The 25255-nt window shown below is 35.2% G+C and overlaps 1 protein-coding gene across 3 annotated transcripts in view; it reads right to left on the bottom strand.

The window, feature by feature from the left end:
• Window positions 1–1161: 1161 nt before the first annotated feature.
• The window catches only part of LOC106713427, a 49052-nt gene continuing 24958 nt past the window's right edge, over window positions 1162–25255 (bottom strand). For 2 of the 3 annotated variants that reach the window (XM_045685321.1, XM_045685322.1), the window contains exons 23-45: window positions 25122–25207; window positions 24364–24462; window positions 23700–23816; window positions 22850–23053; window positions 22024–22122; window positions 20800–21242; window positions 19729–19864; window positions 18964–19120; window positions 17945–18042; window positions 17130–17243; window positions 16537–16609; window positions 14133–14261; window positions 13565–13683; window positions 12826–12951; window positions 12024–12237; window positions 11527–11675; window positions 9347–9418; window positions 8105–8194; window positions 7569–7677; window positions 5616–6592; window positions 3937–4033; window positions 1971–2084; window positions 1162–1337 (exon numbers count right to left, since the gene is read on the bottom strand). In XM_045685321.1, the coding sequence (XP_045541277.1) occupies window positions 1171–1337; window positions 1971–2084; window positions 3937–4033; window positions 5616–6592; window positions 7569–7677; window positions 8105–8194; window positions 9347–9418; window positions 11527–11675; window positions 12024–12237; window positions 12826–12951; window positions 13565–13683; window positions 14133–14261; window positions 16537–16609; window positions 17130–17243; window positions 17945–18042; window positions 18964–19120; window positions 19729–19864; window positions 20800–21242; window positions 22024–22122; window positions 22850–23053; window positions 23700–23816; window positions 24364–24462; window positions 25122–25207 (3989 nt within the window). In that variant the 3' untranslated portion in view covers window positions 1162–1170. Of the gene's footprint in view, window positions 1338–1970; window positions 2085–2637; window positions 2739–3936; window positions 4034–5615; window positions 6593–7568; window positions 7678–8104; window positions 8195–9346; window positions 9419–11526; window positions 11676–12023; window positions 12238–12825; window positions 12952–13564; window positions 13684–14132; window positions 14262–16536; window positions 16610–17129; window positions 17244–17944; window positions 18043–18963; window positions 19121–19728; window positions 19865–20799; window positions 21243–22023; window positions 22123–22849; window positions 23054–23699; window positions 23817–24363; window positions 24463–25121; window positions 25208–25255 lie in introns of those variants that run through there. The other variant, XM_045685323.1, reaches the window with a different exon arrangement.

Raw genomic sequence — 25255 nt, 5'->3', positions numbered from 1 at the left:
TCGTACATTTCTTTTTCATTTTCAGTTAAAAAACATATTTCTAAATGTTTATAAAAAGACAAGTTTCTTTCAACTTATTCGATATCGTCATAAACATTATTTGAAATCCAAATTATTCTTATATGGCAATTATGTATTTAAAAAAACACGTCTTTAGACCATCAAAGATATTTGTCACGATGACCGTAAGTTGACAGCTAACACCACTCTGTCAATGTCAAAATAAGTGTCCCATAATTCTTGTTAAAGTCCAGTCGCGGAGCACGAAGAATTTCGTACAAAGACCTCTTTACTTACTGACAGTGGTCATAAACATTTTTGTATTTAGTGCGGTTTACATGAATTATTTGAAGAAGAAAATTTACCAACTTATGAAATATAGTTATTATTATTATATAAATTATTTATTTATTATTTATATTACAAGTAAAGTCAAGGTCAAGCAAACCGAGGACTTTTTGTCGTGCCTCAAGGCCAATTATGCAAACAAGAACAAACCTTATAGTCTCCAATAAAATGTTTACAATCCCTGAGGACGGCGGCCATTGTATCTGTGCGAGCAAGACTCATTGTATTTACGCGGGAGTGACAGAGACAGGTAATGACAGTTCAATGTACGAAATTCTTCGTGCTCCGCGATTGGATATTAGTAGCTGTCTTTTTTTATATTTTATAGCATTTTCTATGATTAAACAGATAGTATTTTGTTAAAAATTTAACCGCGACATCAGTGCTTGTTAACGGGTCAGTTAACTTTGTTTAACGATCATTTTCAATAGTTATTTGTTCATATATTAACTAAGAAACAATCGTAATAAGAACTAATTTTTAAATAAGTTTGTATGTAAGATGTGTATGAGTAAGCTTGTATGAAATATGTATCGTAAGATAAAAATTATATGACTATCTTTGTATTAAAATGAAATAGTTGATTGAATGTATGGCTTTTGCATTTACGTCATACATTTATCTATCATATTGGTAAAATAACGTTCGATTTCGTATTTTTAGCCGACTTCAAAAAGAAGGAGGTTATCAATTCGACTGATTTTTTTTTTTTTTTATGTGTGTTATAAAAGGTTGAATTAAATTTGTAAAGTTGTTATTTCATGTAAAAGTCCAGTGATTTTTAAATTGTCATATTCGGTATTGTTTTTTTTATTTATTTATCTACTTATGTCCAGGTCTTAGCGCGTTAACATCGAGTGCAACACGTGGCTTATGTTGGGGAGGTTCGAAATAGAAGTCGAAACGTTTGAACGACTCAATCTCTCTTTCTGCTGCCTCTAGAGCTGACAAATTTGTGATAGTACGATCCGGGAGGAAAACACTGCTTTCTGAAAAATGATAAATCAACTTTATTAAAATCTTACTAATATAAATGCGAATGTTTGGATGGATGGATGTTTCAAGTTATCTCAGGAAAAACTCAACGGATCTTGATGAAATTTAACACAGACGTAGAACATATTCTGGTAGAACACATAGACTACTTATTCAGTTATTTTTTTAGTTGTGAAGTGGAAGTCTGATGTTGGAAGTGCTTTTGGGAGACTTAATTTTAATCATCTTTCCTTTCCCACCCTTTTCTTAGAAGAGAAATATACAGCCATACTCAGAATTGTTATTAGATGACTAAGGTAGACTTAACATTAGTACTTTAGTACTTATGAACCATTAAGCCCTACGTACACAAAACAACGTATAACTTCAACACCAGCGATTTTAGTCGCGACCAAATATAATTCCAAATAGGTTCGTATTTTCATCTCCGAAACCAATCGCTCCCAACCTATCAAATATCTTGAGAAAAGTCGCTGCGATTTTCAAGATGGCGGAGCAAATCTGTTGACATTTAGTCGCCTGTACTGACCAAATAGACGACTAGCGTCGTCGATTCAATATTGTGTTGTGTACTAAGGGCTTTAAATTACTTTGAGTAAATCTAGGTTATTCTAGAATATACTTACCATGTCTAGAATGAGGTGCTCCCTCTCCTATAGCTCCAGGTCCGTCATCATTGGGGGGTGAAGGGGAAATGGTCCCGTTGTCGCACTCCCCTTGGGAGATGGGGGATGAAATGCCTGCATTGGGGAATGAAGTGACAGTCGTAAGGAATGACGTAACCAAAGACCTAACAAGCATATAGACGGGACATACGAAACAAATTGTACTTTACAGATGTACCATTGGTAGTTTCGATTGTCTAATTGACATATGTGAAAGATAGAAGTGCCATTGTGATTTAAATATTCAAAATGGTAACGTCCGCTCTATTACTAGTATTATAATTTGAAACTCTTTGGTCGTAATTGCTTAATCTTTTCGTAATTTTAACTTTTCATTACGACAAAATAATTAAATTCCGTATTAAAAATATTTATATTGTTTACTTGATTAGTTTCTAAAGCTAACATTACGTAATTTGGAAAAATAAATAATTTGAAGATAAAAAAAACTCATAGAAAAACTGAATAAAATAATATTAATATGATTTAGAATAATTTCCAAAAAAAAAATTGGTAAAAAAAAAAGTATCTCAGTGAAGTCTGTTCAACATTCAGCAATAAACTATTTCAGTAAAAAATCATAGAATTAAAAGTAAAACAAAAAAAAAATTAAATTTCAACTATTTTATTATAATCAACTATATTCGTGTGGTTTCGTTTTAAATTCTTATTTCTCTGTATTCCTTCGCCTTCCAAACATCTTCTGAAGCACCGTGTTTCATAACATTTCTATAAGGATACAGAAAAAAAAACAAAAATTAGAATCGCGTATCAAAAAAAAAACTAAAAAAACCCACCACCAACATTTTTTTTAAATTAAATGAATCGAAAAATTAAAAAAAAAATATAAATATGAAATGCGGTTCTCAAGAAGTATGCTGCTAGGCTTTTCAACAATCGAAATAAAGAAATAGCGTTTGGTAAGTGACCGCGGCGAGCACGCGACATCAACGCGGTAACGACGCGGACGGTTACAAGTTGAGGTAATAAATCGTACGAGACTTATTATTACTAGCTTTTACCCGCGACTCCGTCCGCGCGGAATAAAAAATAGAAAACGGGGTAAAAATTATCCTATGTCCTATTCCTGGTTCTAAGCTACCTGCCCACCAATTTTCAGTCAAATCGATTCAGCCGTTCTTGAGTTATAAATGGTGTAACTAACACGACTTTCTTTTATATATATATATATATATATATATATATATATATATATATATATCTTAGGTTTAGGATTAGGTTTTTTTTAATAAACAATAGCAAAGCAAATTTATTTATTCATATGAGCTGTATAATATAATGTTGCCATTTTTTTAGTTCCAAATATATTTAAATCTATATATAGACGGCAGAAAGCGGAAATGTCGTATCTCGAAAACTGGCCCAAATAAGTTGCCCCTTCAATTGCTGTAACTAGTAAAAATAATCAATACTTCAATAATCAAAACTTTAGGACATACCAATTAACGGTATCAAATAACGCTTAGATTGATAGAAATACGTTCCAAAGTTCAACTTCCTATCTTAATTAATTTAGGAGTTGTGATTTTTGTGAAAGAGCTTTTTGGCTCTGGTGTAAAACTAGATATTTTGAGATACGACATTTCCGCTTTCTGCCGTCGATATATAAAAGAAAGTGGTGTTAGTTACACTATTTATAACTCAAGATAGGTCGAACTGATTTAACTGAAAATCGATGGGGAGCTAGCTTAAAACTAGGAGACGGACATAGGAACTTTTTTTATCTTGTGTGCATTTTTTTTTAAAGCTAGTAAAAAATATAAATAAATTTAGAATTCAAATAATAAAGAATAGCAACGAGAACTTCGTAAGATGTTAAGAATTTTTTGCTCAAAGATCGTCTGCGACTATATAAGAGCTGTGACGTCATCAGTGTGTCATGTTACGGTGACAGTGTAGCACTCACCAGTGTGGTTGTGAGCGTACAGGGTGTCAGGCCAGGCGGGAGGTGAACGACGTGAGAAAAGTGACTCATCACCTCGCACCTCATCTTGTGGACCATCCTGTATTATAAAAAAAAAGAACACAAATTTTTACAAAAAAAAAGACAGACAGAGACGACAATTCTAATGACATTTCATTGAAATTGACATCTTTCTTAATCTATTTAGATTTTATTGGAACGAAGTTCCTTATCGCGCGTTGTGAAAGGGGGCTAGACGGAAAAAATTCTTAGGAAAAGTTGTCACGTCACTTTTTGCTATAGTAAGTATGTTAACGACGAATGAGCGCTACTTCACCATGGCAACGACGTGACAATATATAACGAAAATTCATAGAAATAAAATGTACTTCTTGTGAAGACTTAAGTTTTTTATTCATAGAATAAACATTGGTTCCTTCACTAATTAATTGAAAGGAACTTCGTTCCATCCGGGTGTCCCAACACACCTCTCAAGTTTTTTTATATTTGTCTGTTTGTTCGCAATTTAGCATATGTTCCAGATAATCTCTGGAACAGCTGGACTAATTTTGTTGGGACTTTGACTGGTAGGTAGCTGATGTACTCGGTCATGTTATTGACTATTTTTTTTTAAATATTGAGCTGACGAATTCGCCAAACCACTAGTTTATGAAAATACTAGAAAAAATAAAAAAAAGATTTAGAAACTAATACTAATGGCGAGTGAGATTACCCTATTTTCTACAATTCAATCTCCATCGTCCATTTTGTATTTTATGCCCATTTAATATTACCTATGACACTAATTGGAAGAGTACCAATCCTATAACACCTCACTCGTCAAAATCGATGCACTCGTTTAGACTCTGTGCTGTTACAATTAAATTTTCATACATACGAACTTACATACATAAAAAAATACGCGAAAAACATATTACATATCTTTAGGGGTCGTTAATTAATAATGAGATATCCAAAAAGTGGGGGAGGGGTCCTGAAATCACGAAACATTAAGAGTGGGAGGGGGGTAGAGATACAAAATCTAGTTAACATTACTTTAAAGAGAAACTAAAAAAACACTAAATTGTGGGGGATGATTAGTCTAAAACCTCATCACCTATCTGATGATGGTCTAAAACAGTGATTCTCAACCTTTTTTTTGTTGCGGCACATATTTAACGATTTCAAAATTTGGCGGCACACAAAGAAAAAGATAAAAAATTATTTACTTAATACAACACAATCACAGAAAAACCGCGCAAAAATAAGAAAATAATATATTTCTTTGTGGATTTAAATATAAATTCATGTTAAAAATATTTTTCTTTTTATATGATATAATTGAATAATATTAACATCTATATATATAAAAGAAAGTTGTGTTAGTTACACTATTTATAACTCAAGAACGGCTCAATCGATTTGACTGAAAATTGGTGGGCAGGTAGCTTAGAACCAGGAAACGGACATAGGATCATTTTTACCCCGTTTTCTATTTTTTATTCCGCGCGGACGGAGTCGCGGGTAAAAGCTAGTTATTATATATTTGCAAAATTTGGCGGCACACAAAAATGCCGCGGCACAGTGGTTGAGAATCACTGGTATAAAAAAAAATTAAAAAAAAATCACTTAACGACTCTAAAATTTGAGTACAAAAGTAAAAGATTAAAAAAAAAACTCGCCTGTTTATAAAACTTGGATTCTGTAACATGATGTATAGTCACTTCGCTGTTCAACTTAGAACCAACCCGGAGACGTTGAAAATATGGTAAAGAATCACCGTTACTCAAATGTGTTACACCAACATCTTGTGTATTTAAAACATTAGAACTGGCAACACTATTATCACTGAATAGAGCACTACGAAACACATTCCTATCTTCTTGTCCAAACGGTGTATACAAGCTTCCTTTGAAATCATCATTCCTCGGTGTACCGATAGGTTCTGGTCTTTGTATCGGATTAGCAAATAGAGATTCATTCTCGAACGTTCTATCCGTATTCGGTCTAGTTCCAATAGGATTAGGTGAAACAACCGGTTTAGATTTCTCTTCATAATATACCGGTGATAAGAAACTTCTTTGATTTGTATCTTCCGGAGTACTAAATAAAGAGTAACCTTCATCACTCTTCTTCGTAAACGAAGCCAGATTTAATATTCTATTATTTAAATCATTCTCTTGATTCTTCGGTGAATTTCTTGATGGTTCCATTACGTATTGGTTTTGGTTTTGAACCGGATTGTAAACATTCGGATTGACATATGTGTATGGAGGTTGTGTGAACAATGTATGATTGTTTTGTGGTACTGGATTCCGTATACCCATTAAGCTTTGTTGATGCATAATTGACATCAATGGGTTCCGGATTGTGTACATGCCATTTGAAGTTGGTGTTATAGTCGCTTGACACGCTGTTGGTGGCATAGGAATAGGTTCTGGTATACGGATTTCTGTTTTCTTAGGTGGTGCATTAGTTATTTGTACCGTTGGTAGATTTGGATGGAACATCGGATTGCGTAATGTCACCATTTTGGCACCATCTTGTTTGATTTCATTATCCGTTGATTTTTTCCCTTTCTTTTTGGATTTTTTAGATTTGCCAGCATTGTTTTGTGGTGCTGGTGGTGGGTCTGGTACTATTATAGTTTTCGGTGGTTCTGGAAAATTTAATGGAATTTATTTTTTATTATTTGTATTTTAAAGTTGAACCTTCATAAGCGAGAAACTTCTACAGGCGAGAAAATATCGCGTTCTCTAAGACTCTCGCTTATCAAGGTTCGATTTTATTCCAGTAAAATTAAATTTTATGTTAGATTCACTTTAATTTTTTTTATAATTATGTATTATGGAGACTACATAAAAATAGTTACTTGTGATGACAACTGGAATCATTTTAAAGATTCTATGGGATGGCCATGTATGTGACAATTTCTTGTCACATATGAGTCAAAAGCTTTTATCGAATGTGTCGATTTGACTGTTGCAATTCTAAAGATGGGTTCCCACTGCCGAAATACATACACAAAAAATTGTTTTCTGCATTTTCAAAGAAATATTGTATGTACTATCAGATAATCTGTTGGTATCCCACTTTAAAGGGGACTGTCGTTTGAATGTTTCGGAAGTATTGAAGACAATCTTACTAATGCGAATGTATAGATGGATGGATGTTTGTTTGAAGATATCTCCGGCATGGCTTAACTGATTTTGATGAAATTTGTCACAGATGTAGAACATAGTCTCGAAGAACACATAGACTACTTATTATGTTTTTTATTCTGCGCGGACGGAGTGAATGGCAATAACTAGTAACAATATATTTTAAATATGTCTGTACGAAAATGGTTTGCGTTTGCGCAACTCATTGCTATCAAATTGGTTATTTCGTAAGAAAAGGCTTAGTCTCATTGCAAGGAACAAGACATTTTTCTATAAGTGAAACACCGCGAATTGTCCGGACTGTACAAAAGTTTTTTTTCAGTTATATGAATTTGTATATCTGTGCTTAGGGCTTTGTGTGTGGGGGTTAAATGAGATTTTCCCATTGGACCGATTGATCGTACGGCCCAATGGTAAACAGTCAATAAGAGACTCTTATTTAGAGCAGTCTCCAGTAGTCCTTGTGTCACTCACCTGGCATATGTGTTGTGAAGACAGCATGAGCGGGATCCGCGTTGATGAGGGGGGGAGGACGTGGTGGAGGAGTTGGCTGCGCCGTCAACTCTGAGCAGCGCCACAGCGGCTGTCACGTGATAAATATATAAAATAAACTAGGAATAAGGATCAATATGTAAATAGACAACTTTACAGAAGAGGTTTCTTTTTTCATATTACAAGTGAATATGAATTCGCCAAAATGGCGAAGCGATCACTGCCCATAGACATCCGCAATTGCAGATGCGTTGTCTACCCTCAATTTACTTAGGAGACGCACAAAAAGAGAATATTTAACCTTCCTATGTATCTCCCCTTCCCATCCTTTCCTTATAAGAAAAGGTTGGGAAGGGTAAGAGGAGTGAATGAGTAGTTGGAATGAATTCTCACTTGAGATATGTGTTGTTAAGTCGTTGTATTGCAACGGATAAGACAAACTGACGTTAAAGTCTATAATCTACACTAATGGTCCACCTTAGTGTCTAATTATATTGCGTACAATATAAAAGAATTACCACGGAATTAAGAGGTGGCGGTGTATCCTTCTTCTCATTAGGTTGAACTCTTGTCAATGTTATACCTGGGGGTAGTTTCAAATCTGCCACCTGGAAATTTTGATAAAAAAAAAAAACTTAATTAGTAATACATTTTTTTATTACAGATGCGAAAGTTTTAGATGGATGGATGGAATGCATAATATAGTACTTATCTCTATAACTAAATAAATAAAATTTTATATATCGATGGCTCCTACAAATAAGGGTCAATGTACAAATTGACAACTTTACAGGAGAAGCTCTCAAAGTTTCAAACATATAGGAAAATAGACCGCATAGGATCATTAACTTCAGCAAAAAATACACATTTACACATGTAAATGTGTGTTTGTTTAGTACGTGTTAACTAAACTAATAAGTAATTTTTAATATAAAAAAGTAAAAATCATCAATTTGTTTACTTTGACCTTTATACATAGGACCAAACGATTTGTTTCCTATACATTCTTACTTTACTCAAATAATTTTGATATAAAATTTGGTAAAATGTGAGAAAGACAGAGGTTTTTGCACTAAAAAATAATATATAAAAATCTACTAGTCTTCTAGTTATTTAAAAAAATTAATAAAAAAATGGGACCCATCTGCAAGCACTTCCTTTCGATTAAAATATTTTTTATCAAAATCGTAGCAACAGGGACGGAGTTTCGCGGTAACATACATAAAAAAAAAAAACAGTCGAATTAATAACCTCCTTCTTTTTGAAGTCGGCTAAAAATACGATCGAACCTGGATAAGCGAGAGTCTAATAGACAGCGATATTTGTCTCGCTTCGAAAGTTTCTCGCTTATAAATTTTCATTTGCACATCGAAGTTAAGATGAAAGTATATTTTGTATATAAAGAAAAAATTTAATAAACGATTGCATCGATTTCAATACATTTTTTTTTTTTACTAAAAATAATTCGACTGCAGGATGAAAAATTATTTTTAAATTTAAATTAAAATAAAAGTAAGTTAAATTAAGAAAATAAGTATTTAAAAAAAACAAAAAATTTTTTTTTTAATTTACATTTGATAGTTTCATCCCCTAATGTTTGCAAGTAAAATAGATTTTATTTAAAATCCACGCAGACGAAGTCGCGATCAATAGCTAGTGATCAATACACCTCGTAACCAATATTATGCTTTAAAAACAAATTTTAGCCGATATCTATGGTTTAAAAAACTTTACCCTCTTCTAAGTAGGGCATTTCTCACCTGTACACCGCTGCTCAGTTGCTCCATTATACTGCAAGAGGCGGGCTTTTCTGTCTCGCTCGGGCAAGGACTCTGCAGTACAAAATATATCCAAATTAAATCTTATATCTAACATAATTGTAATATTTTATCTTCTCCTACCCGAGAAACCTCTATAAGCGAGAAAGTCATATAAGAAACCTCTAGAAGTGAGAAACTCATGTAGGAGAGAAACCTCTAGAAGCGAGAAACCTCTAGAAGCGAGAAACTAATTTAAAAGGAAACCTCTATAAGCGAGAAACTAATTTAAAAGGAAACCTCTATAAGCGAGAAACTAATTTAAAAGGAAACCTCTATAAGCGAGAAACTAATTTAAAAGGAAACCTCTATAAGCGAGAAACTAATTTAAAAGGAAACCTCTATAAGCGAGAAACTAATTTAAAAGGAAACCTCTATAAGCGAGAAACTCGTGTAAGAAACAAACCTATAAGCAAGAAACTCGTGTAAGAAAGAAACCTCTATAAGCAAGAAACTAATTTAAAAGGAAACCTCTATAAGCGAGAAACTCGTGTAAGAAACAAACCTATAAGCAAGAAACTCGTGTAAGAAAGAAACCTCTAGAAGAGAGAAACTAATTTAAAAGGAAACCTCTATAAGCGAGAAACTAATTTAAAAGGAAACCTCTATAAGCGAGAAACTAATTTAAAAGGAAACCTCTATAAGCGAGAAACTAATTTAAAAGGAAACCTCTATAAGCGAGAAACTCGTGTAAGAAACAAACCTATAAGCAAGAAACTCGTGTAAGAAAGAAACCTCTATAAGCAAGAAACTAATTTAAAAGGAAACCTCTATAAGCGAGAAACTCGTGTAAGAAACAAACCTATAAGCAAGAAACTCGTGTAAGAAAGAAACCTCTATAAGCAAGAAACTAATTTAAAAGGAAACCTCTATAAGCGAGAAACTCGTGTAAGAAACAAATCTATAAGCAAGAAACTCGTGTAAGAAAGAAACCTCTAGAAGAGAGAAACTAATTTAAAAGGAAACCTCTATAAGCGAGAAACTCGTGTAAGAAACAAACCTATAAGCAAGAAACTCGTGTAAGAAAGAAACCTCTATAAGCGAGAAACTCGTGTAAGAAAGAAACCTGTAGAAGCGAGAAACTAATGTAAAAGGAAACCTGTATAAGCGAGAAAATAATTTAAAAGGAAACCTCTATAAGCGAGAAACTAATTTAAAAGGAAACCTCTATAAGCGAGAAACTAATTTAAAAGGAAACCTCTATAAGCGAGAAACTAATTTAAAAGGAAACCTCTATAAGCGAGAAACTAATTTAAAAGGAAACCTCTATAAGCGAGAAACTCGTGTAAGAAACAAACCTATAAGCAAGAAACTCGTGTAAGAAAGAAACCTCTATAAGCAAGAAACTAATTTAAAAGGAAACCTCTATAAGCGAGAAACTCGTGTAAGAAACAAACCTATAAGCAAGAAACTCGTGTAAGAAAGAAACCTCTAGAAGAGAGAAACTAATTTAAAAGGAAACCTCTATAAGCGAGAAACTCGTGTAAGAAACAAACCTATAAGCAAGAAACTCGTGTAAGAAAGAAACCTCTATAAGCGAGAAACTCGTGTAAGAAAGAAACCTCTAGAAGCGAGAAACTCGTGTAAGAGAGAAACCTCTATAAGCGAGAAACTCGTATAAGAGAGAAACCTCTAGAAGCGAGAAACTCGTATAAGAGAGAAACCTCTATAAGCGAGAAACTCGTATAAGAGAGAAACCTCTATAAGCGAGAAACTCGTATAAGAGAGAAACCTCTATAAGCGAGAAACTAATTTAAGAAAGAAACCTCTATAAGCGAGAAACTAATTTAAGAAAGAAACCTATAGAAGCGAGAAACTAATTTAAAAGGAAACCTCTAGAAGCGAGAAACTAATTTAAGAAAGAAACCTCTAGAAGCGAGAAACTAATTTAAAAGGAAACCTCTAGAAGTGAGAAAATAATTTAAAAGGAAACCTCTAGAAGCGAGAAAATAATATAAAGGAAACCTCTAGAAGCAAGAAAATAATTTAAAAGGAAACCTCTAGAAGCGAGAAACTCGGGTATGAGAGAATATCACCATCCCTTGAACTCTCGCTTATCCAGGTTCGACTGTACTCAAGTTTCAGTCGGGGTTTTTTTGTAACGTATTTTATCGCACTATTACCTTGTTATTGACAACTTCTAATGTAGTATCAGGTGTTACAACTTTAGACTTCTGTATCGCCTGCTGTTTGGCTGTTGGTTCTTGTTCTTTCTTCTTCTCCTTCTCTTTCTTCTGCACTGGAGTCGGTTGCTTCTGTTTCACCGGTTGAGCTGGAATTTTTAATGGGATGTTTTAGTTTTTTTGCGGCGTTTTAGATAATTTGAAATTCAATTATTAACAATCTATATTTTACTTATAGCTTTAAATCTTACTAATATTGTAAATGCGAATGTATGGATGTATGGATGGATGTTTGTTACTAGATATCTCCAGAACAACTCAACGGATCTTGATGAAATTTGTCAAAGAAGTAGAACATAGTCATCCTGGATTTTTAATCTAAGCGAACGTATTCACAGGAAAAAGCTAGTTAGCTATACAAAACACATATCTTTTGTAGGTTATTCGGAGTGAAAATGCACAATTAACTAGTATTTTAGTAAATAAAATATACAAACCAGTCTTTTCCTGTTTCTCTTTTCCTTTCTTCTCCATCTTCTCCTGTTTCTTGCATTCTTTCTTCTTTGCCTTTTCCTCTGCTTTAATTTCGCTTGCACTTGGCTTCTTTTCAACTTTCTTGCTAACAGGTTCCGGTTTCGGTGGTTCTGCTTTCTTCTCTTTCTTCTTTGCCTCCGCTTGCTGCTGTTGTTTCTTCTTCTCTTCTTCTTCCGCCTGCATAATTAAAATACTATGGTTAAGATAATTTTTTTATTTTCAACATTATTAAAAAAACATATGATTTAAATTTCATCAAACTAGTTTTTTAAACTTTTATAAATATATCATTTAGTGGCGGCCATCTTGGATCATAGTGTACTGTATTCTACTAATCAAGATCCTATAAAATGTTTGAAAATTAGTAAAAATGGATGAACCACTAGTCTTAATATATATAAATGTCGTGTCACAATGTTTGTCCTCAATGGACTCCTAAACCACTTAACCGATTATAATAAAATTCTCACACCATGTGCAGTTCGATCCAACTTGAGAGATAGGATAGTTTAAATCTCAAATTATAGTCGCAATTTTAATTTATTGCTAATTATTTGTCTGTTATTATTTGACAGTCACAATTATCTGTTAACTCCAAATGATTCTAACAGATGTCGATACCTTTCCACTGGGTTTAGTAAGTAATCAATAGATGGCGCTGCTATGGTAAATCTACGAACGTGTCATATAAGCTTATTAGCTGCGCGCGGACGGAGTCGCGGGCGACAGCTAGTTTTATATAAAAAACCAGTACAAATATATTACCTGTTGTTTAGCCAATAATTTCCTCTGCTTCTTAGATAGCGCTGTTGGTTCCGGTTCAGATTGAGTTTTCTTCTGCTCTTTGGTTTTCACTTCTGCTTTAGCCGCCTGAGTTTCTTTCTGCTTCTTCTAGAAGATGAATTGCACATTTAAAATCTTACTAATATTATAAACTAGCTTTTACCGGAGATTTCGTCCGCGCGGAATAAAAATGCACACAAGATAAAGTTCCTATGTCCGTTTCCTGGTTCTAAGCTACCTGCCCACCAATTTTCAGTCAAATCGATTCAGCTGTTCTTAAGTTATAAATAGTGTAACTAACACCACTTTCTTTTATATATATAGATATGAATATTTAGATGTATGTATGTATGTATGAAGTTATCTCCGGAACGTCTCAACAGATGTTGATGAAATTTGTCACAGATGTAGAACATAGTCTGGAAGAACGCATACACTACTTAGAACATTTTTTTTTAATTCCACGCAGACGTAGTCGCAGGCGACAGCTAGTATATAATATTAAATGTATTTCGTAGCAAAGAATTGATTACTTTTTGTGATTGTCCCCTTTAACTATAAACTGGAAGCAATTTCACATTTCTTCCGATGAGTGTCTTCTCTCTACACTTTTCTTATATGGATAGGATGCGAAAGAGACACTTCTCCTTCCCATCCTATACATGACATTTAAAAAATTGTTTTTTTTTTTATATAATTTATTATTAAAAAAAACAGTTACCTTCTCCTTATTGGTGCCTTTGGCTATTTGATTTATATGAGCAAGCGCCTGTTCCCAGGTTTGCTTGCGTTGCGGCTGATCTTTTGTCTGTGGTGTTGTTTCGTCGCGTGGTTTTTCATCTTCAAAGAAACATATTAAACGTATAAAAAAAAATTGCGACATTAAGCGTTTCAAATGAAAAAAAAAACACCTGGATAAGGGAGAATCCAAGAGATTGTATTTTTCTCGCTTTCAGAGGTTTCTGTGTCACGGAGGACTCATTTTAGTCCACGTTACCTTCGACCCCTTTTCTTATAAGGAAAGGATGGAAAGGGGAATTGCATTTGGAGGAAGAGAGGACGCATAGGAAGGGGAAATATATTCTTTCTGTGCGTCCCCTTCTCCATTGAATAAAGGTAGCCAACGCATCTGCATTTGCGGATGTCTATGAACAGCGATCGCCTCGCTATTTCGGCGAATTCACACTTGACTGTGACTATGACCTAATCATCTCTAACTAAGTGTACACTCCGAGACCCTCAATGGGTATAAACCTCAGTTTTTATTCTAGAATATTTGAAATATTTACCTGCGAGTTGAGTATTCGTAGCTTGAAGTAAATGAGAGAGAGGTACATCATCACGACCATCTACTGACAGGGTGACACCATCAGAACCGGCGCGGCGCACTCTCACCACACCACAACCATCACCACCACCTGTACACAAACCGGTTATAATAATAAAAGTAATATTTAGTATCTAAAAATTAATAAAACCTTCATAAGCGAGAGATAACGTTCATAAGTGAGAGACAACCTTCACAAGTGAGAGACAATCTTCATAAGCGAGAGACAACCTTCTTAAGCGAGAAACAACCTTCTTAAGCGAGAGACAACCTTCATAAGTGAGAGACAACCTTCACAAGTGAGAGACAATCTTCATAAGCGAGAGACAACCTTCATAAGTGAGAGACAACCTTCACAAGTGAGAGACAATCTTCATAAGCGAGAGACAATCTTCATAAGTGAGAGACAACCTTCATGAGCGAGAGACAACCTTCATGAGCGAGAGACAACCTTCATAAGCGAGAGACAACCTTCATAAGCGAGAGACAATCTTCATAAGTGAGAGACAACCTTCACAAGTGAGAGACAATCTTCATAAGCGAGAGACAACCTTCATAAGCGAGAGACAACCTTCATAAGTGAGAGACAACCTTCACAAGTGAGAGACAATCTTCATAAGCGAGAGACAATCTTCATAAGTGAGAGACAACCTTCATGAGCGAGAGACAACCTTCATAAGCGAGAGACAATCTTCATAAGTGAGAGACAATCTTCATAAGTGAGAGACAACCTTCATGAGCGAGAGACAACCTTCATAAGCGAGAGACAACCTTCATAAGCGAGAGACAATCTTCATAAGTGAGAGACAACCTTCATAAGTGAGAGACAATCTTCATAAGCGAGAGACAACCTACATAAGTGAGAGACAATCTTCATAAGCGAGAGACAATCTTCATGAGCGAGAGACAACTTTCATAAGCAAGAGACAACCTTCATAAGCGAGAGACAACCTTCATGAGCGAGAGACAATCTTCATAAGTGAGAGACAATCTTCATAAGCGAGAGACAACCTTCATGAGCGAGAGACAATCTTCATAAGTGAGAGACAATCTTCATAAGCGAGAGACAATCTTCATAAGCGAGAGACAATCTTCATAAGTGAGAGACAACCTTCATGAGCGAGAGACAATCTTCATAAGTGAGAGACAATCTTCATAAGCGAGAGACAATCTTCATAAGTGAGAGACAATCTTCATAAGTGAGAGACAACCTTCATAAGTGAGAGACAACCTTCATAAGTGAGAGACAACATTCATGAGCGAGAAACAACCTTCATGAGCGAGAGACAATCTTCATAAGTGAGAGACAACCTTCATAAGTGAGAGACAATCTTCATAAGCGAGAGACAATCTTCATAAGTGAGAGACAATCTTCATAAGCGAGAGACAATCTTCATAAGCAAGAGACAACCTTCATAAGCGAGAGACAATCTTCATGAGCGAGAGACAATCTTCATAAGTGAGAGACAATCTTCATAAGCGAGAGACAATCTTCATAAGTGAGAGACAATCTTCATAAGTGAGAGACAACCTTCATAAGTGAGAGACAACCTTCATAAGTGAGAGACAACCTTCATGAGCGAGAAACAACCTTCATGAGCGAGAGACAACCTTCATAAGCGAGAGACAACCTTCATAAGCGAGAGACAACCTTCATAAGCGAGAGACAACCTTCATAAGCGAGAGACAACCTTCATAAGCGAGAGACAACCTTCATAAGCGAGAGACAATCTTCATAAGTGAGAGACAATCTTCACAAGTGAGAGACAATCTTCATAAGCGAGAGACAATCTTCATAAGTGAGAGACAATCTTCATAAGTGAGAGACAACCTTCATAAGTGAGAGACAACCTTCATAAGTGAGAGACAACCTTCATAAGCGAGAGACAATCTTCACAAGTGAGAGACAATCTTCACAAGTGAGAGACAATCTTCATAAGCGAGAGACAACCTTCATAAGTGAGAGACAATCTTCATAAGCGAGAGATAACCTTCATGAGCGAGAGACTCAAATTAGAGTGAAACATCTCTCTTCTAGAGATGTCCTTGAGAGAGAGCGTCGTAGGCTCAGTGGTTAAGCACTTGACTTACAATCTGTAAGTCCTGGGTTCAAATCCATGTACCAATGTTTTTTTTCGATTTGCATATGTACATTTATCTGACATTCTTAAGATGAAGGAAAACATCGTGGTGTAAATATCTGAGAAGAAATTCAATGATATGTGTAAAGTCAACTCGCACTTGACTGTGGTTGACTATGACATAGTCAACTTAGTGTAGACTGTGAGACCCTCAATGGGTTAAGTGAGCTGATGATGAATCTCTCTTCTACATTCAAAACCGGTGTAAATATTTTATATAAATACCTAATGCTTTAGCGACTTCCTTCAGCTTCTGGAAGTTCCTCAGCTGCAGATCCAGTTGCTGATCAGGTACATCCTGCAAATAGGACACAGCAATATGTTTTATTATATAAAAGGTAATTTAATAATATATCTTACTAATATTATAAATACGAATGTTTGTATGGATGTATGTATGAAGTTATCTCCGGAACGTCTCAACAGATCTAGATGAAATTTGTCACAGATGTAGAACATAATCTGGAAGAACACATAGACTACTTATTTCGTTTTTTTTTTAATTCCGTGTAGACAGAGTCGCGGACAACAACTAGTGAACCATAAAGTTACATATAACCTCATGACGTGTACACTTGTCTTTGTTTGTACAATGTAATCTTACTAATATTATAAATGCAAATGTATGGATGTATGTATGAAGGAATATCCGGAACGTCTCAACAGATCTTAATGAAATTTGTCACAGATGTAGAACATAATCTGAAAGAACACACACATAATCCGATTTTTTTCTAAATTCTGCTTAGATGTAGTCGCAGGTAAAATCTAGTATTATATAAATTTTTTTTTAGCTATCAGATATATTATATATATACTTGTTGTGGTCTGTCTGGTTTTCCTTGTACCGCTCTCGCTTCATGTAACTCTCTCTCACATTGCTGCAGACGACGACTCGCATCTGCTACTTGTCTCTCTGCCGCTTGTAAATCCTGGAATAGTTACAATCAAAATCTGATCCTGTGAAGTTAAATTAAATAAAACAGCTCACTAGCGTCCCGATGTCAATATAAAATATATAACAAGATGTTTGTACTGTTGTTGTAACATTTACTATGACATAAGTTAATCTATATATATAAAAGAAAGTCGTGTTAGTTACACTATTTATAACTCAAGAACGGCTTAATCGATTTGACTGAAAATTTGTGGGCAGGTAGCTTAGAACCAGGAAACGGACATAGGATAGTTTTTACACCGTTTTCTATTTTTTATTCCGCGCGGACGGAGTCGCGGGTAAAAGCTACTTTTATATATATTGTGACAGAAACAACAGAGATAACATCGCATCTATCACTGGTTCTGATATCTTTGATGGATTATAAAAGTTTTTTTATTAAATTAATCTTAATTATATTATAAATGCTAATATTTAGATGTATGGATGGATGGATGTTTGTTTGAAGATATCTCCAAAACAACTGAACAGATCTTGATGAAAGAAGAACACAAAGGCTACTTATTATATTTTTTTTAAATTCCGCACGGACAGAGTCACATGCGACAGCTAGTAACTGTACATTTAATAAATGCTTAAAGAGCGTAGTCGCAGTGATATTTAATAGTCCTCAATTTCAACATAAATTAAAGCGTTAAATCAGACAAAGTCGCAGGAAATATCTAGTAATCTTACCTCAGTAGTAGTAGATATAAATGTGTTGATTTGCGCCAGTTGTTCAGTTAACAATTGCACCTTCGCTTGCACGGCCGGGTTCAGTTTCTGTTTCTTGCCTGTAACATATATTACAATTACAACCTTCATAAGTGAGAAACCTTTATAGGCGAGAGTCATTGTGCGGTCTCGGCTGACAACCTTCATAAGTGAGAAACCTTATTAGGCGAGAGTTATTAGAAATGTCGGACACTTATAGTATATTATTTAGAATTTTGTCTCAGTATTAATAGGTACACTATCTTTTGGGAAATGTAAAAAGCCTAACAAAAGCCAGAAAACCGTTATATTTTGGCCGGACACGGAATCAAAAAGCCTAGCTATATCCGGCTTTATCCGGACTGGCAACGCTACATACATCTATTCATACATGTACATAGGTAAAGTCCTTTTGGGACGTCCTCTACCGAAACTTAAACTCATTTTCACGCTTTAATTTTCCTTCATTAATCTCCTTTCAACGTGAAACCACATTAATCTCTTAAAACACTCTTATCTATCTTATATTAGCTTTTACCCGCGGCTCCGTCCGCGCGGAATAAAAAAAAATGCACACAAGATAAAAAGGTTCCTATGTCCGTCTCCTAGTTCTAAGCTACCTCCCCATCAATTTTCAGATAAATCAGTTATATATATATATTATATATATATATATAAAAGAAAGTCGTGTTAGTTACACTATAACTCAAGAACGGCTGAATCGATTTGACTGAAAATTGGAACCAGGAAACGGACATTTTTACCCCGTTTTCTAATTTTCATTCCGCGCGAACGGAGTCGCGGGTAAAAGCTAGTATATATATAGTCAGAAAGTGGTGTTAGTTACACTATTTATAACTCAAGATAGGTCGAACTGATTTAGCTGAAAATTGATGGGGAGGTAGCTTAGAACTAGGAGACGGACATAGGAACTTTATCTTGTGTGTATTTTTATTCCACGCGGACGAAATCTCGGGTAAAAGCTATTTAAATATACTTACCCTTCCTCTTAGCACGATGATGTGCAAGCGCAGCTTTAGCGTGCTGCGCGCGACTATTCGCTGAATCTAATACTTCGTTAAGAGTCGAGGCAATCATTTTAGCATACGACAACTCTCCAGCTAATGCTGTACGTTGTTCTATCAGACGGGATTCCATCTGAAAATATTAAATACAATTACTGTTTACACTTAGTGAAGCCCTAAGTGTCTCTACATTTAAAATCTAATAAAAATAAAGTTTTTAATTATTTTCAAATACTCAAATGACAAAGGACTTCGCCTTTTGGTTGAGAAATACCGTTACCATGGCAACCGACTTTGTTGCTATTGGTTAGCAATTTTTGTCCCTTTCTCGCAAAACATTTTATTTCAATTTACTCCACCCCTAAGTTTAATGTCGTGAATATATTTAGCTTAAAACATAACATAAGTCTAGAACTTTTTATTACAAATAGAATTATACAAAAATATGCCGTAATTACTGAGATCTTGCGTCACAAAGAAATGTGTGTTTACGATTTACTTGAATACAAAATTTCTTCAAATCCACTTTCCTCTTTCTATATATTTACTAGCTGTCGCCCGCGATTCCGCGCGCAGTTAAAAAAACTAAATGGGAGGGGGGTATGAAAAATAGATGTTGTCCGATTCTCAGACCTACTGAATATGCTCACAAAATTTCATGAGAATCGGTCAAGACGTTTCGGAGGAGTATGAAAACTGTGACACGAGATTTATATATATTAAGATTACATCTTCTCTTACCTTCTTAGCCCTCTGGCGTTGCTTCTTGGCTTTCTTCTTGCCTCTATCAACATGACGCTGAGGGCCCTCGATGTACTGCAGCAGGGCATCCAGGTCACGAGGATCCTCAGCTCGCCCGCAGCGCCAGAAAGACCCACTATCAGTGTAAAAATTAAACGGTTACTAAAAGAGCCATTTACAGTTAGAAGCTTTGCCTTAATCGACAGAGAAAGAGAATATTTCCCCTTCCTATGGGTACAGTTATCTGTTAAATCCACTTCCCCTTCCCTTATAACAAAAGGATGAGAAGGGAAAGAATAAAATAAGTCCTCTGGTAGACAAACAGTCATCAGACTGTAGTTGGAATGAATTCTCACTTGAGATATGTGTTGTGAAGTCGTTGTATTGCAGCGGATGAAACAAACATTAAATTCTTAAATGTAAAAGAACAGTAAAACGTTACCTGCAACAATTAATCTACGATGAGACTGAAGAACTCTTTACATTTGGACCTTAGTGTATTTTTTTTCCCTCACTTTTATATCTTGTAATTATTGTAACGTATCTTTTAATTTAAAATAACAATTTAAATTTGTAAGCGGGAGCGCACTCGCATAATATAAAACCAAGCGACAATAGCCCAATGGTCAAGAATTCGGATCGCCGATCTTTTGGTGGTTAGTTCGAATCCGGTCATTGGACTATTGTAGTTAACCATGTCCTAGCACAAGCTTCGAGCTTATTTGGAATGGTTACAAAAAAAAAAAAGAAAAAACAGATGTTGTCGACTCTAACACTGTTAAAACTACCTATAATCCACACTAAGGGTGTACCTTAGTGTCTAAATAATAATAAATTGACATTAAAGCTTAAAACAGACGCCAACAACATCTGTTGCAAAGACAAGCAACAAATGGAAGCAAGTTCGTTTAATTCCCAACCTTTTTATAAAGGACTGGGAAGGGAAAGTGAATTTGACGATGGTAATGAAGCATAGGAAGGGGAAATATCTTCTGTGAATCTCCTTCTCTGTCTATTAAAGGTAAGTAACACAAATTTGATTGACAATTTATTAAGAAAAAAAATAATTACCCGGAACATCCAGATGAAGTAGAGAATACGCTCGTATCTCGACTTGATAGTGACACAGTAGCCCTTTGTTGTTGTCTGCCTTGACGTTGTTGCATTTGTTGTTGCAAATGTTGCTGTTGTTGCTGTTGTATCTGTTTCAACTGTTGATGTTGTTGCAATTGTTGCTGGTGCATCTGTTGCTGTTGTTGCGACAACAACTGTCTCTGATGCTGTTGATGTTGTTGTTGCAATTGTTGTTGTCTGATCAATTCTTGTTGTTGCGGTGTTAATGTTGGTTTGTTGTGTATCGGTAGGTCGTAGATCGGTTCCGGTTTCTTCTCCGGACTCGGTGGTGGTTGTTGCAATTCTGGCATTTCATCCGGCATATGTTGTTGTAATTGTTGCTGATGTTGTTTGAGTTGTTGTCGTTGTTGGTGCAACATTTGCTGTTGTTGTTTTAGTTGCTGGAAAAAAACACAGTTTAGTTAATAACGAAAAAAAAACCTTCAAAAACAAATAAACTTTTTTTGTATAATACAGTCGAACTTAGAAAAGCGAGAATCCGAAGGACAGTGATATTTTTTCTCTCTCATAGAGCTTATTTTCTAACCAGAGTTTCTCGCCTATGAAGGTCGTACATCGAGACCGGAGAATAACTCTCGCTTATAAAGGTTCTCACTTATCCAGGTTCGACTGTTGAAGTAAAACAATAAGAGATATAGTATATAGTTAAAATCTATCTAATTTTGATTGTAACTTTATAATAATTTCATAAGTTTTATTTGTCGACAAACATTATAATGTTTTATTTAATATCGAAGTTAAAACTAAAGTCGAATGCAATAGAAATGAGAAATCTATATATATAAAAGAAAGTTGTGTTAGTTACACTATTTATAACTCAAGAACGGCTGAATCGATTTGACTGAAAATTGGTGGGCAGGTAGCTTATAACCAGGAAACGGACATAGGATCATTTTTACCCCGTTTTCTATTTTTTATTCCGCTCACAGAGTCGCGGGTAAAAGCTAGTTTTATATATTTATTGTCTGTGGATTTATTTTATAAAGTTTTCAATGTTTTGTATACAAACATGTCTATTTGTAATAAGTCTATTTACAGAGTTATGAAGATAACATTTGTTTAGATAGGTTTGTTATAATTTCTCATATCTATTGAATATAGAGATTTTTTTATGAACAAAATGTACATAAAAATAATTAATTTTTTTTATATATAAATCACCTGTAGTCTTATTTGTTCCATAGCATTTGGATTAAGTTTGCCTTCAGGTTTCAATCCTGATGGAGTACTTGTTTGTGCTGGAACAGTGCGTTGAACAACCTGGTAAAAAAAAATTACATTACATTATTAAAAAAAAAACAAACATGTATGGATGTATGTATGAAGTTATCTCCGGAACGTCTCAACAGATCTTGATGAAATTTGTCACAGATGTAGAACATAATCTGGAAGAAAACACAGGCTACTTATTAAGTTTTTTTTAATTCCACGCGGACGCAGTCGCCGGCTACATCTAGTATTAAATATAGTCTATTTTATTAAGAAGGATATGTACCATTTAAATAGTTTTTGAGTTTATTAGGCATTTAAAATTTACAAACATTGCTAAGAAATTGAAAAAAACAAACGGGAATTTATACTTTACTAGATAAAATATTACTAGCTGTCGCCCGCGACTCCGTCCGCGCGCGTTTAAAAAAAACTAAATGGGGGGGGGGGGTATGAAAAAAAGATGTCCAATTCTCAGACCTACTGAAACCTACTGAAAATGTGGGTATAGTGAGCTGATGAAGATTGGTCGCGACGAACAACCTCCATAAGCGAGAAACTCGGGTTAGAGAGAAAACTCTATAAGCGAGAAAAATCCCTTCAACTCTCGCTTATCCAATTTGTACTATATTTTAAATTTCCTGATAAGAAAAAGCTATTTACTTTATAAAATTAGAAGACAGCTAAAGTCCGACAAGGATCTTGTGACATAGATATTATCAGGTGACAATGAACTTTCACTTATAACCACACTGTCAGATATGTTTGACATTTATACCTTGGGTTTATTGTCAGGTTTGTCAGAGACGGTCATCATCGCCATCTTGTCAGTTAACTGACGCTCCTCCGCTTGTCGTTTGCCTGTCACTCCCTGGACAGCCTGTGCACTTTGCACCCCCTGGATAGCTTGAACCCCCTGAGCCCCCTGCACCCCCTGTAGTGGCGCTGACGTAGTAGTCGGTGGTAAAGTCTTGGGTAAAGCCTGGAACGATAGTTAATAATACATTAACACATTGTCTGCTAACGACACGACCGAGTTCATATGCGTATTAGCATTTAACGTGTTAACTTACAAATTTCTGTCGAAACATAAACATATATCTGTCTTATATTCTCTCAAGAGTGTTGTATGTGTGTCTAATTAAATGGAAATTCTATTGTTTATGAATTTATTTGACTACATAGATGTAGCGAGAGAATTGTTCCACGATTTTTTTATTTTTGTAACATAAAAAAAAACATCTTTGGCACAAGCTTATTAATTGTAACTATTTTTCAGTATATATAGATCTTTTTTTTAGATATACAATCAAACACGCATAAGTGAGAGTGATTATAGTGAGGTTTTGACGGACTACATAAGCGAGAAACTTCTATAAGCGAGAAACTCCGATTAGAGAGAAACCTCCATAAGCGAGAAACACCGATTAGAGAGAAACCTCCATAAGCGAGAAACTCCGATTAGAGAGAAAACTCCATAAGCGAGAAACTCTGATTAAAGAGAAACCTCCATTAGCGAGAAACTCCGATTAGAAAGAAACTTTTATAAGCGAGAAAAATCTCTATCCTTTGGACTCTCGTTTATCCAGGTTCGATTACTGCCTACCCCACTTTACAGTGGTACTCACCGGTGGCTTGGGTTGTGGTGTGACAGGTTTGGCAGGCTTCTGCGGCTGCGGGGACTCTGTGGTCTGAGTCTGAACTGTCACTTGCTTCTTCTCCACCACTGGTTCTGACACCTCGCCCTATTGAATGAGATGTATCCATTGATCACGTGATTGTACCAACTTTTTAAACCCCCCCCACTTCTCTCTGGTGATATGTATTGTGATTTTAGGTTATTTTCAGAATGGTTTTCAGCTCGTAAATGTCTCCCCACTGAGGGTCTCAGAGTCTACACTAAGTTAGAGATGACTATGTCATAGTCAACCACAGTCAAGTGCGAGTTGACTTCACACATATCATTGAATTTCTTCACAGATATTTGTTTAATGTTACTAAATATTATAAGCTAGCTTTTACTCGCGACTTCGTCCGCGCGGAATAAAAAAAAATGCACACAAGATAATAAAGTTCCTATGTCCGTTTTCTAGTTCTAAGCTACCTCCCCATCAATTTTCAGCTAAATCAGTTCGACTGATTTTGAGTTATAAATAGTGTAACTAACACGACTTTCTTTTATATATAAGATGTAGAACATAGTCTGTAAGAACACATAATAATTAAGTTTTTTTTTAAATTCCACGCGAACAAAGTCACTTGCATATGCTAGTATTCACATAAAATACTTACATTAGTTGTTTTACATTTCTGTTTTTTCTTATTGAGTATGGACCTCAATCTTTCTCTGGTTTCGTTGAAGTTTCTCGGCACAGGAGTAGTCAGTGGTGGCTGTGAGTCATATATGATCTCATGAGTTTTCATTGACGAAACATTTACACAAAAACATTTTTCATATTGGTCGGTACGACAGGTGCAATACCACGACCACACAGAAGACAGACGTGAAGTGGAAGCTATTCCAAGTACAGTCTGATGAGTGTGGTACCGGAGGACTCATTTTAATCCTCTTTCCCTTCCCATCCTTTTCTTATTAGGAAAGGATTGGAAGGGGAAGTGGATTTTGCGGAAGAGGGGACTTATAAGGAGAAATATCCTCTTTCTGTGCGTCCACTTCTCCGTTAATTAAAGATAGGCAACGCATTTGCATTAGCGGATGTCTATGGTCAACGGTCGCTTCGCTATTTCGGCGAATTCAGGTGACTGTTTACTCGTTTGCTAACCTTATGATATAAAAAAATATATATTATCTCAGAATGTCAGACTTAGATGTTTTACTACAATTTAAAAACTCTATAATGTACTATGAAACTTTGTATCAAAGAGTCAATTTAGTTGTCACCTTCTAAAACTTAAATGACTGAACAGATTTTAACAAATCAGGTGTCATTAGATTGGTATTCTTCCAAAGAGTGTCATAAATGTCATAAACAGTCAGTAGGGTTACTATTTTATCTGAAATTAATGAAAATAATGTTTTTTATACTCACGGCGTGTCCGAATACGGTACAGTAGCAACAGGAACAAGGTTGATCGGGGGAATTGTCCCCTGGGCAAGCGATGCCCGCGTTGTGACCTATTGAATGATATTGAATTAATGCGTGGGCACAACTATGCCCACTAG

Source organism: Papilio machaon, chromosome 29, assembly GCF_912999745.1.
Source record: "Papilio machaon chromosome 29, ilPapMach1.1, whole genome shotgun sequence".
Taxonomy (NCBI): Eukaryota; Metazoa; Arthropoda; class Insecta; order Lepidoptera; family Papilionidae; genus Papilio; species Papilio machaon.
Note: the sequence above shows the minus strand (reverse complement) of the source record. Positions and strands in the feature narration are given on the sequence as shown.